The following is a 14,672-nucleotide window of genomic DNA, read 5'->3' as shown; positions in this document are numbered from 1 at the left end:
GGAGCTACTGCAAAGAGCTGGGCAGGAGAAGAGAGCTGGATTTCCTAACACTGCACCTCCACATTATTTTTGGGGCTTTCACGTGACCTAAAAGCCACCAGGAAATCTAGCAGAATATTGTTGTACACAACCCCAGTTTCACACCAAGTTCGGGGAGCGGGAGAAGTGTGGCAGCTTTAAAGGATTTCTTTAACTGAAAGTGAAACGGCCAAGGTCCAAATGCTGTTATTCAGATCTACGGTGTGCTCCCATTTGGAACAGTGTGTGTCGTGTTCTGGTCACCTCACTCACCCCCGAAAGGATCTCGCCGAGTTGGAAAAGCCTCACAAACAGAAAGCCAAAATAAGAGGCACGTCCCATTCCATCATGATAATCTTTATACCCTCCCCATCTGACCGGGTTGCCCCAGCGACACTGGGCCCCTGCCAACATATAGAAAAACATAATAAAACATTAACTTCCCTCTACAGGATTGCCTTCAGACGGCTCAGGGGGCGGATAACTCCATACCCTTCAACGTTTACCCAATGAAAATAGGGACATCCTAAGAAAAATTGGGACATTCTGGAGTCAAATCTGGAGGCAGCGATGCTTCTGAGTGGTGGTTGCTAGGGACGGACAACGCTACTGGGTTCAGGTGCTGCTTGCCCTGGGCAACGTCAAAATTTGGTGCCCCCCCACCTCTTGCCTTCCATTCTGCCTCATTGTTGCGGCGCCCCCCGATACTCTGCATCCCGTGCTACCGAACCTCTCACTCTCCCCTAAATCCTCCTTCTGGCTGGACCAGACGGGCCCCCTCTGGCCTGATCCAGCAGACTCTTCTGGCGTCCTTATGGCGTTAACCTCTGGCAGACCACAGGGCTGAACTGGCCCACTCCAACTGGCTCAAACTACAACTCCCATCAGTGCTGCCTAGAAGTCGTTGTGCCGCACAGTCGGACTGTCTCGGTTTGGCCCGGGCTGCGCCGGGCTGCGCCTTGGCTTCGGCCCACAAGGTGCCGGGTTCAAGGCCCGTGTCATTCTGCAGCCATCCCGCTTGGGATGACCTCATCCCAGGGAGTCTCTGACACCTGTCCAGGGCTGCTTTAAATGCTGCCGAAATCAAGGCCGCTGTTCGCATGCCTGGCTGAAAGCCTCGCTGTCAAGCTCTCCCCCAAAGCCGCCTCTCCCCCGGCTCCCCCTTCCCACATTTATTTTCTTAACTAATATGCTGGCTTTCTTAAGACATTGGATTTCATAATCTCTTGGCTTTTCAAGGAGCTAATGGGAACCAAAGAACTCCCAGCACAAAGACGCTATTATATTTCCCCCTCCCTCCACCCCAGGATTTTCCTTATTTTTTGCTACATTTCGTCCTTTCCTCCTTTCTTGACATTTGGAGTACGTTTTAAACAAGTTAATATATAAAATGTAGTCATGTGGGTTTTTTTTTTTTAAAGGGTGGTTTTTTCCTCCTTTTTTTCTCTTTGGTATATTCTTATTCGCCTTGAGAACTGGCCAAGTTTCCTTTGCCGTACAACTGTGACTGCAGATTCCGCATCCCTCAAAATGTGGTTCTGTAGGAGGTGGGCTTCATGGCCTCTGCCTGCCCCGTGAGATGCCCTCTGAGAAGTCTAATCTAATGCGGAGATTTCCGTTCTTCTTGCTCTACTTCTTCCTCCTCCTTCTCCTAAGAAGGCCCCTGCAGGATCAGGCCAGGGGCCCATCCAGTCCAGCCTCCTGGTCTCATGGTGGCCATGCAGATACAGCAATGGGAAACCCACACGCAGGAGCACAAGAACACTCTCCAACTCCGTGGAAAACCCAGTTCCCATTTGTTCCAATTCAGTGATGAAGACCAGGTTTTCCCGGGAAAGCAGAGGGGCAAACAAACAAGCAAGCCAAACCAAAAACCCACTCAGACAGAGACCTTGAAAGTATTGACCTGCACCTGGAACCATGGAACAAAGGGATGAGCCCAAACTCGTCTTTTTTCGAAACTGAAAGCTCCCCAACACTACAATCTTCTCTCACAGGGTAGCAGACCCTCCAAGGGTCCCTGTTTTCCAGGGACGCCTCTGATTTAGAAAAGCCGTCCCGGTTTCTGCTTTGATCCTGGAATGTCCCACTTTTCCTTAAAGGTAAAGGGACCCCTGACCATTAGGTTCAGTCAGGGCAGTCTCGAGCAGGTCGCGCGCCCTGGCGCTGAGGGGCGGAGATCGCTCCAGTGCCCCTGCCCTTGCAGGGCGCAGCATGGCTTCCGCACGGCTTTGCTGCGCAGCGTCCTGTCTACTGGCCCGGCGCCCTGGCGCCCTGCGCCACCGGGACTCTACCTAGAGCCGGCCCTGGGTTCAGTTATGGACGACTCTGGGGTTGTGACGCTCATTTCGCTTTACTGGCCGAGGGAGCCGGCGTACAGCTTCCGGGTCATGTGGCCAGCATGACAAACCCACTTCTGGCGAACCAGAGCAGCACACGGAAACACTGTTTACCTTCCCGCCAGAGCGGTACCTATTTATCTACTTGCACTTCGAGGTGCTTTTGAACTGCTAGGTGGGCAGGAGCCAGCTTTTCCTTAGGACGTCCATATTTCCATTGGGGAAATGTTGGAGGGCCTGGTGTTACCTGACCCGTCTGAAGGCAATCCTGCAGAGGGAATTTAATGTTTTGTTACATTTTTATATACAGCCGTACCTTGGAAGTTGAACGGAATCCGTTTCGGAAGTCCGTTCGACTTCCAAAACGTTCGGAAACCAAACCGTGGCTTCTGATGGGCTGCAGGAAGCTCCTGTAGCCAATTGGAAGCTGCAGAAGCCCTGTCGGACGTCGGGTTCCAAAAATAGTTCACAAACCCGAACACTTACTTCTGGGTTTGCGACATTCGGGAGTCAAAACGTCCGAGTACCAAGGCGTTCAGGATTCAAGGTGTGTTGGAAGCTGCCCAGAGTGTCTGGGGCAACCCAGTCAGAAGGGCGGGGTATAAAGAGTAAAAATTTCATGATGGAATGGGGCATCCCTGTTTTCATTGGAGAAATACTGGTTGATACAGTGTGATGCAGCAGCTAAAAAAGCCAATGCAATTCTGGGCTGCATCAATAGGAGTATAGCATCTAGATCAAGGGAAGTAATAGTACCACTGTATTCTGCTCTGGTCAGACCTCACCTGGAGTACTGTGTCCAGTTCGGGGCACCACAGTTCAAGAAGGATGCTGACAAGCTGGAACGTGTCCAGAGGAGGGCAACCAAAATGGTCAAAGGCCTGGAAACGATGCCTTATGAGGAACGGCTTAGGGAGCTGGGTATGTTTAGCCTGGAGAAGAGAAGGTTAAGGGGTGATATGATAGCCATGTTCAAATATATGAAAGGATGTCATATAGAGGAGGGAGAAAGGTTGTTTTCTGCTGCTCCAGAGAAGCGGACACGGAGCAATGGATTCAAACTTCAAGAAAGAAGATTTCACCTAAACATTAGGAAGAACTTCCTGACAGTAAGAGCTGTTCGGCAGTGGAATTTGCTGCCAAGGAGTGTGGTGGAGTCTCCTTCTTTGGAGGTCTTTAAGCAGAGGCTTGACAGGCATATGTCAAGAATGCTTTGATGGTGTTTCCTGCTTGGCAGGGGGTTGGACTGGATGGCCCTTGTGGTCTCTTCCAACTCTATGATTCTATGATATGGGGTAGCTGCTCCATCCCTTTACTTATTCTGGCTTTCTGTTTGTGAGGCTTTTCCAACTCGACAGGACCCTTTCGGAGGCGAGGTGACCAGAAAACGCCACCCACTATTCCAAATGGGGGCGTACCGTAAATCTGAATAACAGCATTTGAACATAGGCTGCGCTCCTTCCTTCTCCCCAAACTTGGTGTAAAAGGTTCTCTGTACAGCTTCCACTGTGCATTTAGGAAACGGGCCGGACTCTGCTCTGCAAGTCGGGTGCTGTGGCTGCCGTGGCCTCGGGGGCCTCCCATAAACCTGGAGCTCCACGCAGCCCGCAGTCTGGGTGGCGGCGGCTGTTGCATTGTGTGGGAAGCCTTTGTCGCACCAACTAACGGCCGCGGCAACCTGTGTGCGTCTTTGTGCCTGTGAGACACTCCTGGCTCTCAGCCCCCCAGCAGGAGGTGAACTTTGGAGAGGTTAGGAAATGACAGGGGGGCCTCGAGCGCCGTCTCGTTCGGCTGCCTTTCAAGGCCCTGGTTTGAGCCGGGGATGTTTTACGGGGGACTTTCAAGCCCGGCCGCCCGGCTCTGGTTTCATGTTCATTAGGCTGTAAACAGGATGGGGCTGCAGCCAGGACTGCTACTGTGAGGGCACCTGGGGGGCTGAAAAACAGGCTTCTGCAGGACTCTGGCGGGGGGCCTTTGGAGGGGATAGTACCCCCGCCTTTCCCAAGCTCCCCGCCTTGGGAATCCTGGAATAGAGGCTGTGCTCTGTCTTCCAGCCTGTGTGCGTTCGTATGTCCGCTGCCCCCCTGCCAACCTGGCTGCCCCTCCACCCCCAATACCTCCCTCGTGGCTCAAATGCTGCTTTTGGGCTTCCCAGAAGTTGCATCTGGATGCTGAATGGGATGGCCCACCGGCCTGATCCGCCGGTTCTCCTTATATTCTGCTCTCCCACTTTTTCTCTTCCCCTGCCCCCTGCCCCCCCAACACCCTGGAAGACCCTCTAAGTGCCCCTATTTTCCAGGGAGAGTCCCAGATTTACAGAAGCTGTCCTAGATTCTGATTTGATCCCCAAACACCCCGCTTTTCCTTAGGACGTCCCTATTTTCATCGGAGGGTTAGGCAACCCCTGAGCCAAGGGGTTTCCTGTACAGGAAAGGTTGTTTTTTTTTTTTAAAAAAAACGTTTAGCATTTTATTATGTTTTTATATATGTTGGAAGCCGCCCAGAGTGGCTGGGCAAGTCATAGGGGTGGGGTATAAATTAAATAATAATAATAATAATAATAATAATAATAATAATAATAATAATAATAATAATAATGGGATAGGACGTCCTTATTTCCAGTGGAGAAATGTTGGAGGGTATTCCCTGGTTGTTCCGGCTCTCCTTTCCCCCACCAGAGGAATTCCTTTAAGAAACCCAAATGTTCCTTGGTTGGGCTCCCTGTTGAATGAATTACCGGTAGCTCTCCAGCCACAGCAGCCGTCTTAATTTCCCCAGAGTAGGAACACAAAGTACAAGCCTAGAAACAGCTGACCCATCTCATCCAGCCTCCTGTTCTCACAGGGGCCATCCAGAGGCCTCCATGAGGAACCCGCAAGCAGGACCCGAGTGCAAGAGCAGATCTCCCCTCCTGCGGTTTCCAGCAACTGGGATTCAGAAGCATCGCTGCCTCCAATTGTGGTGGCCGCTCATCACCTTCGTGGCTAGTAGCCCATCAATAGCCCTCTCCCCTTCCAGGAATTTGCCCAATCCTCTTTTTAACGCCATCCAAGTTGGTGGTCATCCCTGCCTCTAGTGGGAGGGAGTTCCATAGTTTAACCACCTGAAGAAGGGCTTTCTTTTATCTGTCCTGAATCTTCCAACTTCAGGGGATGTCTGCAAGTCCTAGTGCTGAGAGAGAGGGAGAGAAACTTTTCTTTCTCTGCTTTCTCTGTGCCAGGCATAATTTCATAAACTTCTGTCTTCTCGCCCCTTCCTCGCCTTTGCTCCAAACTTAAAAGTCCCAGGTGCTGCGATCTTCTAGGAAATTCACTCCACCCCGCCCCCCCCCCTGATCATTTTGGTTGTCCTTCTCCAACTCTACGACTCCATCCTTTTTGAGGCGAGGTGACCCAACGGGACACAGCATTCCAAATAGATTTCTATAAGGGCAGGATGTTATTGGCCCTCTTATTTTCAATTCCTCTCCTAATGATCCCTGGAATGGAATTCACCTTTTTTACAGCCGCTGAACATTGGGTTAACCCAGGGGTCAGCAAACATTTTTAGCAGGGGGCCGGCCCACTGTCCCTCAGACCTTGTGGGGGGCCGGACTATATTTTGAAAATAAATAAATGAATGAATTCCTACGCCCCACAAATAAGCCAGACATGCATTTTAAATAAAAGGACACATTCTACTCATGTAAAAACATGCTGATTCCCGGACAGTTAGCGGGCTGGATTTAGAAGGTGATTGGGCCAGATCCAGCCCCTGGGCCTTAGTTTGCCTACCCATGGGTTAACCTCTTCATTCAGGTACCTGCTAGGACTCCGAGGTCTCGTTCCTGGTCGGTCACTGCCAGTTCAGACCCCATGAGCATGGATGTGGCATCATCCTGTTTGCATTCCGACATGCATTCCTTTACACTTGTTGACAGGGAATTGCGTTTGCCACTGGATGCCCCTTAACTCACTTTGTGGAAGTCCTTACGCAGCTCTTTGCAATCTTCATTCCGTTTTGTTTCAGTGACCTTGATCAATTTCGTATCACCGGCAAAATGGGCCACTTCACTGCCCGCCCCTCATTCTAGGTGAGATTCCAGGCTTTCTGTCACGGATGCTTTAGTTGAGACTCCTGCATTGCAGGGGGTTGGACTAGATGACCCTTGGGATGCCTTCCAGCTCCACAATTTTCTGATTCCTAGCCTGAGCATGTCTGCTCCCTTTCCTGAGCATTGCCTTGCTGGGCTGCACATTATCCCATGTGCACACAGCTCAGCAGGTGACTCAGGCCCCCATCCTGGCTCAGCGGCCAGACCTCATGGCGCGAGGCCGGCTCTGGGAGGGTTGGGGCCCAGTCCTGAATTCTCAAGTGCAGTAGGTCATCCTGGATCCCCTCCAAGCTCTCTTCATAGCTTGGGATTAGTGGGTTCCCTCCCTGTGGTTCCAAGGCTCTTCGCCGAATACTTTGCTAAATGGTTTTGCCAGATTTTATGGTTTGGGGAGCCTTTTTTCCCCCAAGCACTCCTGGGCTTCCAATTCGAAAGTGCATCTTGACCTTTGGGATGCAGCCAAGGGCTTCACTTTGAGTTTGCATCTCATTCCCCATCCCGAAAAAAACAACAACACCACACAAAACACACACACAGCCCATGTCCTTGTTCCTTGAAACCTCTCAGTGCTGCTACTGTTTGCTTGCAGGATTCCATGGGGAAATGGCAACTCTTGGCAGTTCTGGGTTCTTGCCTTTCCTTTCCTCCCGATACGTGTCCACACATGCAAACACATGTAAAAATGTGTCAATTCTCTCACTTCCAGCATGCAGTTAGCACAAAAAAATAACAGCCAGGCCCTCCAATATGGAATTAATGCCACCCTGGCTTCCTATGGGAGGAAGGGTGGGGTGGAAATATTATATATAGATACATTTCCTATTGCGATTTCTTTTTTTCTTTTTGTCTGTAGCAAGTCACAAGCAGTGGAGACAAGGAGGTGCTTTATTTTTATTTTTTAAGGTCAGGGGGCTCACAGCTTCATCTTGGCAGGTATGAGAACCTCAGAAATAGCCTCTGATTCCTTGTCCAGATCAAATCCCTGAGTGGATCAGGATTGGTTAAGTTGCAGGAAGCAAAGCGCAGGAATCATAGAATCATAGAGTTGGAAGAAACCACAAGGGCCATCCAGTCCAACCCCCTGCCGAGCAGGAAACACTATCAAAGCATTCTTGACATATGCCTGTCAAGCCTCTGCTTGAAGACCTCCAAAGAAGGAGACTCCACCACACTCCTTGGTAGCAAATTCCACTGCCGAACAGCTCTTACTGTCAGGAAGAAACGGACCATTCTCCAAATGGAGAGAAGGAGAAAGTGGAGTCCCCCAAGGAATGGCACTGGGATCTGTGCTTTTTAAAACTACAGTGGTACCTCAGTTTATGAACTTAATCTGTTCTGGAAGTCCGCTCTTAAACCAAGACCATTCTTAAACCAAGGCATTCTTATCCCTTCCACCATTCGGATTCTGTTCTTAGACTGCAGCTGAGATGTCTGAATCCCCAAGTTGAAAAGCCATGGGACCGATTGGTGCCACCCAAGCTGACTGATTCTATCGGGAGCGGAGCCTGGAAGCATCCATGCCATGAATGACGTCTTGGGGGGGGGGAGTTGGGAGCTATTTGGTGCTTCACCACCAATCTCTGGACAAAGGAAGGGATCTCAGAGTGAACAACTGGGCAAAACAGGGAGCATCTTGAACAGCAATAGGCTAGAGCAGGTCTTGTGTCACCAAGCTTGACTCTGCTATAAAAAATCTCCAGTCAGGCTTGCTCTGAGCAAGAGAAGAACTCAGCCACGCTATGCCACAGAGCTGGGTGTGCCTTTGGCTCAACAAGGTCTTCCCTGGGGGCAGGAAGGGCTCTAGCTCAGCAAAGCCTGCAGAAGCAACCGTGGATCTCTTCAGCCAGCTCTTGAGACTTCCTTGGTTCTTCCTTCGAGAAAATAGGCAGCCAGCAAAAAGATTTGAGGGAATGAAGCAAGACGGAGAAGCATATTTTTAAGGCAGCGTTAGGAAAATCTCAGCATCCCCCAATGATCAGGAATGGTTGGAGCTGCAAAGCCTGCGTTTCCTCTGCAGGAATCCCATGCTAATGTCTATTCCTGATGGAGGATTTTTTTGGGTGGAAAGAGCTGGACCACCTGACATGTTCTCTAGGACCAAGCAGCCCCCCTGGAGGGTCTGGGAATTGCACAGTGGATGCCGTTTTCCAGGCCATTGCCAAACATCTGAGACTTGAAAAGATGGAAAGTTGGGGGGTTGCGTTAATCCAGGAAGCGGGATCATCACACGGAGCCCCTGTTTCCTGCAGCCAAATATTTCACCCCGATTGCCCCAATTAGCAGGCGATAAAAGGAGCTCGCATGGAGCCTTCGGGGAGCGGGAGAAGGAGACAAAGGGTGGCCGGGTGGGCTCCCTTTCAAGCCGGGTTTCAAGGTATTGGGCGGACCATTAAGAGAAGTTCTACTCCATTAATTTTACTGGCCGGCATTCTTAGCAAAATACGTTTAACAGCTAGTTCTTTGAGCTCCGTTTATAGCAGAGCTAGCTCAAGGCTTGTCATGTTTTATGGGCAGGGTTGGGGGGGTGGAGGAGAGTTCCAGTCCCCACTCTGCCCCCAACACAACCCCTAAACCAGTCTTCCAGTATCCACAGTGACAAACTGGTCTGGGCTTATCTCAGCTCTGGGATTTCCAGGTCTGCATCTGACAGCTATTTCCCCCTCTTTTCTTCTTCTCCTGGTGCTTTCCCCAGGAGAACCCAATCTTTACCACTGAATTGTAACAAACAGCAATCTGCAGGAAAACCCGAATTGCCGTATAATAATAACAATAATTTATTATTTATACCCTGCCCATCTGACTGGGTCTCCCCAGCCACTCTGGGCGGCTCCCAACAAAATACTAAAAACATGATATAACATCAAACATTAAAAACTTCCCTAAACAGGGTTGCCTTCAGATGTCTTCTAAAAGTCAGGTAGTTGTTTATTTCCTTGACCCTTGATGGGAGGGCGTTCTACAGGGTGGGTGCCACTACCGAGAAGGCCCTCTGCCTGGTTCCCTGTAACCTCACTTCTCGCAGGGAGAGAACCGCCAGAAGGCCCTCGGAGCTGGACCTCAGTGTCTGGGCTGGGTGATGGGGGTGGAGACGCTCCTTCAGGTATACTGGGCCAAGGCCTTTTAGGGCTTTAAAGGTCAGCACCAACACTTTGAATTGTGCTCAAAAACATACTGGGAGCCAATGTAGGTCTTTTGGGACCAGTGTTATGTGGTCTCGGCGGTCACTCCCAGTCACCAGTCCAGCTGCTGCATTCTGCATTAGTGGCAGTTTGTGGGTCACCTTCAAAGGTAGTTGATTCTGTGATAAAAATTGGGCAGGGAAAAAAAGCACACTCGGACATGGACTTGGAAACTAGACTTGACCTGGAAAGTGCAAGGCAAAAGGGAAGAATGGATGAGCCCTTGGAAGAAGGTTGCACTCTGCTCTGTCGAATGCCATTAAGGAACCAATGTGTTATTTGCCACTCATAGAATTCAAGGCTTGGTTTGAGCATTATGGGATCTCCCCACTGAGTTCCAATGTTATGGGAGACAGAGAAGAACCTTTCTCTGTCCATTTTCTCTGTAAATTTTTAAAACTTCTATCATATTGCCTCAGCTCAGGAAAGAAGGAATAAACTGTTGGGTGCTTGTGATGAAACATTTCTGTGTTCATGTGCAGCAACTGAAGGCAGCCACCTGCTGGGTTTCTACGCCTGCAGGAAAATTAGCCATCAGGTGGAGTGGCTCTCCACCCCCATCGCCCTGAAATCTCAAAACTTCTGCAGCTCATAACGGAACTGATTTCTTTCTTCAGGGCGGAGTGACGGATGACAAGAGTGACGATGGCAAATCGGTGTCGACTCTCAACTTTGGTGTGAACCGTCCCACAATTTCCTGCATTTTTGACTGTAAGAGCGCAGTCCGCTTCTGTTGCCAAATGCATCTAATTGGGCTTCTTACAGGAGGAGGCAGAGGTTGTTGACTGCAACTGGGAAGGGGTTAGGCTTGCGCTGGACAAAAGCGAGGCGGGATCTCTCTGGGCTCAGAGAATTCCTCAAATCAATCACACAGGAATTCTTTTTTTTTTTTATGATTGTAGCAATCGAGAGAGAGAGAGAGAGAGAGAGAGAGAGAGAGAGAGAGAGAGAGAGAGAGAAGGAGAATAACCTGCAGTTCACAGAAGATCTGATTAGGATGACACAACTCTGATGCTCAGGGACTGTGCATGTTTTTGGCCAAGCTGAGTGGGGAGACCATGTGCCCCTTTGCTTAAACCCACATCGGCAGTATATAAACCAGGGCTCCAATTTGAGCTCAATAGTGGCACATAAAGGAGGGAAGCGGAATCCTTGCTGTGCCTTCTGCTTACCTCCCCATGGCCTCTCCCCCATGAAGCCCCCCTCCGCCAGCCAGGCACGGTTCTGGCACAGCTTCTTCGTTGAAGAAATGAGGACTTGAGTGGGCAAGCCATGGGTGGGTGTGTTGGGGTGTGTGGAAGGTTCAGCAGCTCCTACCACAAGACCCCTTTTCCCCCGAAACCCCTTTCCCCCCCATGACTGGAGCAGTCCAAAATATCCTAAGGACACCAGGTTGCCTGAGGCAGCACTGATGGACCTCTCCTCCTCCTTCTCCGTGGGCATCAGGAGTGCCAACTTGGCCCCTGGCACTGAAATCTGTGAGTGCCCAGCCCCTTCATGGGGAATTTTGTGGGTGCTCAGGCACCCAGGGCCCCAGGGAGAGGTGGCACCTGTGATGGCATCACCCTGCCTTGGGGGTTGTGATGTCTCGTAATTTGCTTTGTGTGCTGTAACAGGATGCTATTCTAAAACTGAGTCTTGCAAGTTTGGTTTTCAAGCTCCGGCCTGAACTTGGATAATTTGTTGATGCATTTTTCATTCCCCCTCTTCTCCTTGAAGATGGGAACAGGTACCACCTGCGATGTTATATCTATCAAGCGAGGGATCTGATTGCCATGGATAAGGACAGCTTTTCAGGTAAGCTGGCCTCCTAAATTGCACTCCTCCCTTGGGATTTTACTTGTAACTTTTTTGTATTGAAATATTTTCATGGATAAATAAGGCACATATATTATCTCTTGTTTTCAATTCATAGTATCCTTCCTACAGGTCATTTAGGTTTCATGTGAGATGCTGCTATCCTAGGCATTTCGAGGTTGGGGGGCTGCCATACACCCAGGATTTCCTGAACATAGCCGGGGTTTATCCATTGAAGATGTCATCTGGGTGGAATTTTCTAAAGTCGGTTAAAATATCTGGAGAAACCCAGGTGTATGGCAGCCCATATTGAAAGTGTTGATGTTTTGATGAATTTCCTAAAAAATAGCTTTAAAACTCCTTTTTTGGGGGGGGGGGAGATTTTGCAAAAAAAGCTCAAGAACCTTTGTGTCTGGGTTTTTGTTTTTTGAAATATGGCAACCTTTTTTGGGGGGGTATATATGGGAGAAATAAGGTGGGTAGCGATCTTTCATTCTTTTGCGTAGTGTACATGTGGAGTTTTTGTGTCAGCATAATGTGGATAAGTTGTTTGTTTGTTTGTTCTTGATGGCGGGGCAAAGAGATTTGGGAGCCCAGAGCATGGAAGGTTGTGTTTGGTTGGTTGCAACGCACAAACAAGACTCCCCAGGGATTTTAGACGTAGGTCAAAGTGCTACCAGGCACAGCGCCCTGTGTGATACTGGCATTCCTTGGTGCTGAAAGGGCACTGTGGCTCCTTGCTTCCTGAAAAGTGTCGGTCTTGAGGATCTTTTGCCAAGGAAGGCAAATGAATGGACCAGTTCCCATCTGTGCATGAATGGAAGCAGCATGCCAAACTTCCTAGTCACCTGTGAGCGTTTTCTTGGCCCGTTTCCACATTTTGTCCGATGATGGAAGTTAAACTCCATTGTTTCAGGGCCTTACTTTTGCCTCGCTCTTTCCAGGCCCAGGTCCGCACTTAAAATCTCCATGCCCAAGCATTTCTCTCTCTTTTTTTCCTCCAGAAAACCTTCTCTTTATCGCTCCATTGGAGCAAACATCAATTGGAATTTCCATGGTTTGATGTTTGTTCCGAGTGAGCTTTAAAGAGCAGCTTTCCGCTGGGAAATCTCAGAGCAAAACAAAGGGCACTCGGACATGGAGCTTTAAAGCACAGACTGTGCCTGGAAAAAGGGGAGGAAAGGTATGTGTGGATTAGCCCTAACTCTGCTCTGTGTGAAGAAAGGCATTTGATTCCTCTCTTTCTGGGCAATTAATGAAAAGTGTGCAAGAATGAGCTGGCAGTTTAAAGACCGGGGGCTGTTGGAGGTGTATGAGGGGCCGTTGATTTCTCTAAAGGTGCCTGGATGGAAACGGCATATGGAGCTGATGTTCCAGTATTCTTAGACTGGTGAAAATAAAGTTTTCCTCTCTCTCGACTAATCTGTTGTTGTTTTTTAATAAAAAAATTAAGCCAGATCTCAGTTTGCCCAGAGAGCCATGTTTTAGACATTTCAAAAGAAAGGAAGGAAGGAAGGAAGGAAGGAAGGAAGGAAGGAAGTTTGCCCAGGATTTTAACTGCTTTCTATCTACTGCTTTTTGCATTTTTACTATTGCTACGATAATTGCTTTTGTTTCTGATGTTTTTGATCTGTTTTATATTTGCCCTATGGTTTTCTTTTGTAGGCTATCTTGAAAATCTAGATTAATAAAATGATGGGGTGTGTGTGTGTGTGTGTGTGTGTGTTTTAAAGCAAACGGTGAGCAAATGTGGTTTGCGGCTCCCAGTGCGGGATGTTGTTCACAAGAACAAACGCCTGTTTGTACAAAGTAATACATGGCAGGCTTCCTGGTGCTTGCTGCGTGTGGGGGAAATGTCATTCATCCGGTCCAAGATGCTGCCATCTCCCTACAGAGAGAATATTTTGTTGATTCTCAATAGAACCGGGCAGGAACGCTTTGTAAATGTCGGCGTTCGCCTCGGTGGATAGGGGTGTTCTGGGTTTTGAGGTCAGGTCCACACCTACAGGGTGAAAGGGGGGGTGGGGTGGCCTGCTGTGCAATGAAGAAGCCAGGATCACTTTGGGGCTTCAAATGCTTCCAGCCAGATAAACCGGAGCCATACAAACAGGACCTCCTTCTTCTTCTTCTTCTTCTTCTTCTTCTTCTTCTTCTTCTTCTTCTTCTTCTTCTTCTTCTTCTTCTTCTTCTTCTTCTTCTTCTTCGTCTATCCCTTGTAGTCAAGTAAGATTGTCTTCCATAAACGTGGTTTTAACAGTGAGTCTGTAAGTGACTTTGGAGGCCAATTCTGGATCCACACGTCCTTCCACAGTGGGGACATAGGTTTCCGGGTGGGAGTTGATCCCGGTGAGGGTTTGCCAAGCATGCCGTCCTCTTAGCACGTTTCTCCCTTTCGCCCTGAGTTCGAGTGTCTCCAAAGCCCACGACACCTTTGGTAAAGACTGTTCTCCAATTGGATCGCTCACAGGCCAGTGTTTCCCACTTGTCAATGTTTATGCTACACTTTTTAAAGATTTGCCTTCAGAGAGTCTTTAAACCTCTTTTGTTTAAACCTCTTTGCATTACACTTTCAGTTTTTAAGTAGTTGCTTTGGAAGACGATCATCAGGCCTCCGCACAACATGACCAGTTCAATGAAGTTGATGTTGAAGAATCATTGTTTCAACACTGGTGATCTTTGCTTCTTCCAGTACACTGATATTAGTTCGCCTGTCTTCCCAAGAGAACGGCAGGGCAGGCTCCCCACTCTCACCCCCTCCGCTGCAGCAACTTGGGCTGCGTTCATACCATTGATTGATCAATCAATTGCATTGATATCCCACCTTTTTCTTCGAGGAGCCGCAGGTGGCAGCCACGGCTCTCCCTCTCCTCATTTAATCCCCCACAACATCCCTGTAGGTTAGGCTGAGAGGCAGTGTGACTTCATGGCCGAGTGGGGATTTGAACCCAGGTTTCTACAAAGTCCTAGTCCGACACTCTGACCACCACTGGCTCTCTATCAAAGCACCTCCCAACCCCTGGGAAGCATAGTACCCCCCTTGTGGAGCTCCAATTCCCAACACCCTAAACAACCTACAGTTTCTTTTGGGAAAGCCATGTGCTTCTCTAAGTGCACAGAGAGGAAGCGGAGAGGAACAATTCTCCTTTGGCATCTCCATCTCCTCCTGAGCATCTCCATCTCCTCTCTTGCCCGTGTCCATAATGAGCCCCTTATTTTTCCTCTCCTTTTTTTGTTTGTTGCTGGTTT

General features: G+C 49.2%; 1 protein-coding gene across 9 annotated transcripts in view; it reads left to right on the top strand.

Moving 5' to 3' along the window:
• DYSF (dysferlin) overlaps positions 1-14,672 on the top strand; it is a 178,204-nt gene that overhangs the window by 83,476 nt on the left and 80,056 nt on the right. For all 9 annotated transcript variants that reach the window (XM_060278297.1, XM_060278298.1, XM_060278292.1 and 6 more), the window contains 2 exons: positions 10,247-10,340; positions 11,349-11,426. In XM_060278297.1, the coding sequence (XP_060134280.1) occupies positions 10,247-10,340; positions 11,349-11,426 (172 nt within the window). The remainder of the gene's footprint in view (positions 1-10,246; positions 10,341-11,348; positions 11,427-14,672) is intronic.

Source organism: Zootoca vivipara, chromosome 9 (genome assembly GCF_963506605.1).
Source record: "Zootoca vivipara chromosome 9, rZooViv1.1, whole genome shotgun sequence".
In the NCBI taxonomy this organism is placed as follows: Eukaryota; Metazoa; Chordata; class Lepidosauria; order Squamata; family Lacertidae; genus Zootoca; species Zootoca vivipara.
Note: the sequence above shows the minus strand (reverse complement) of the source record. Positions and strands in the feature narration are given on the sequence as shown.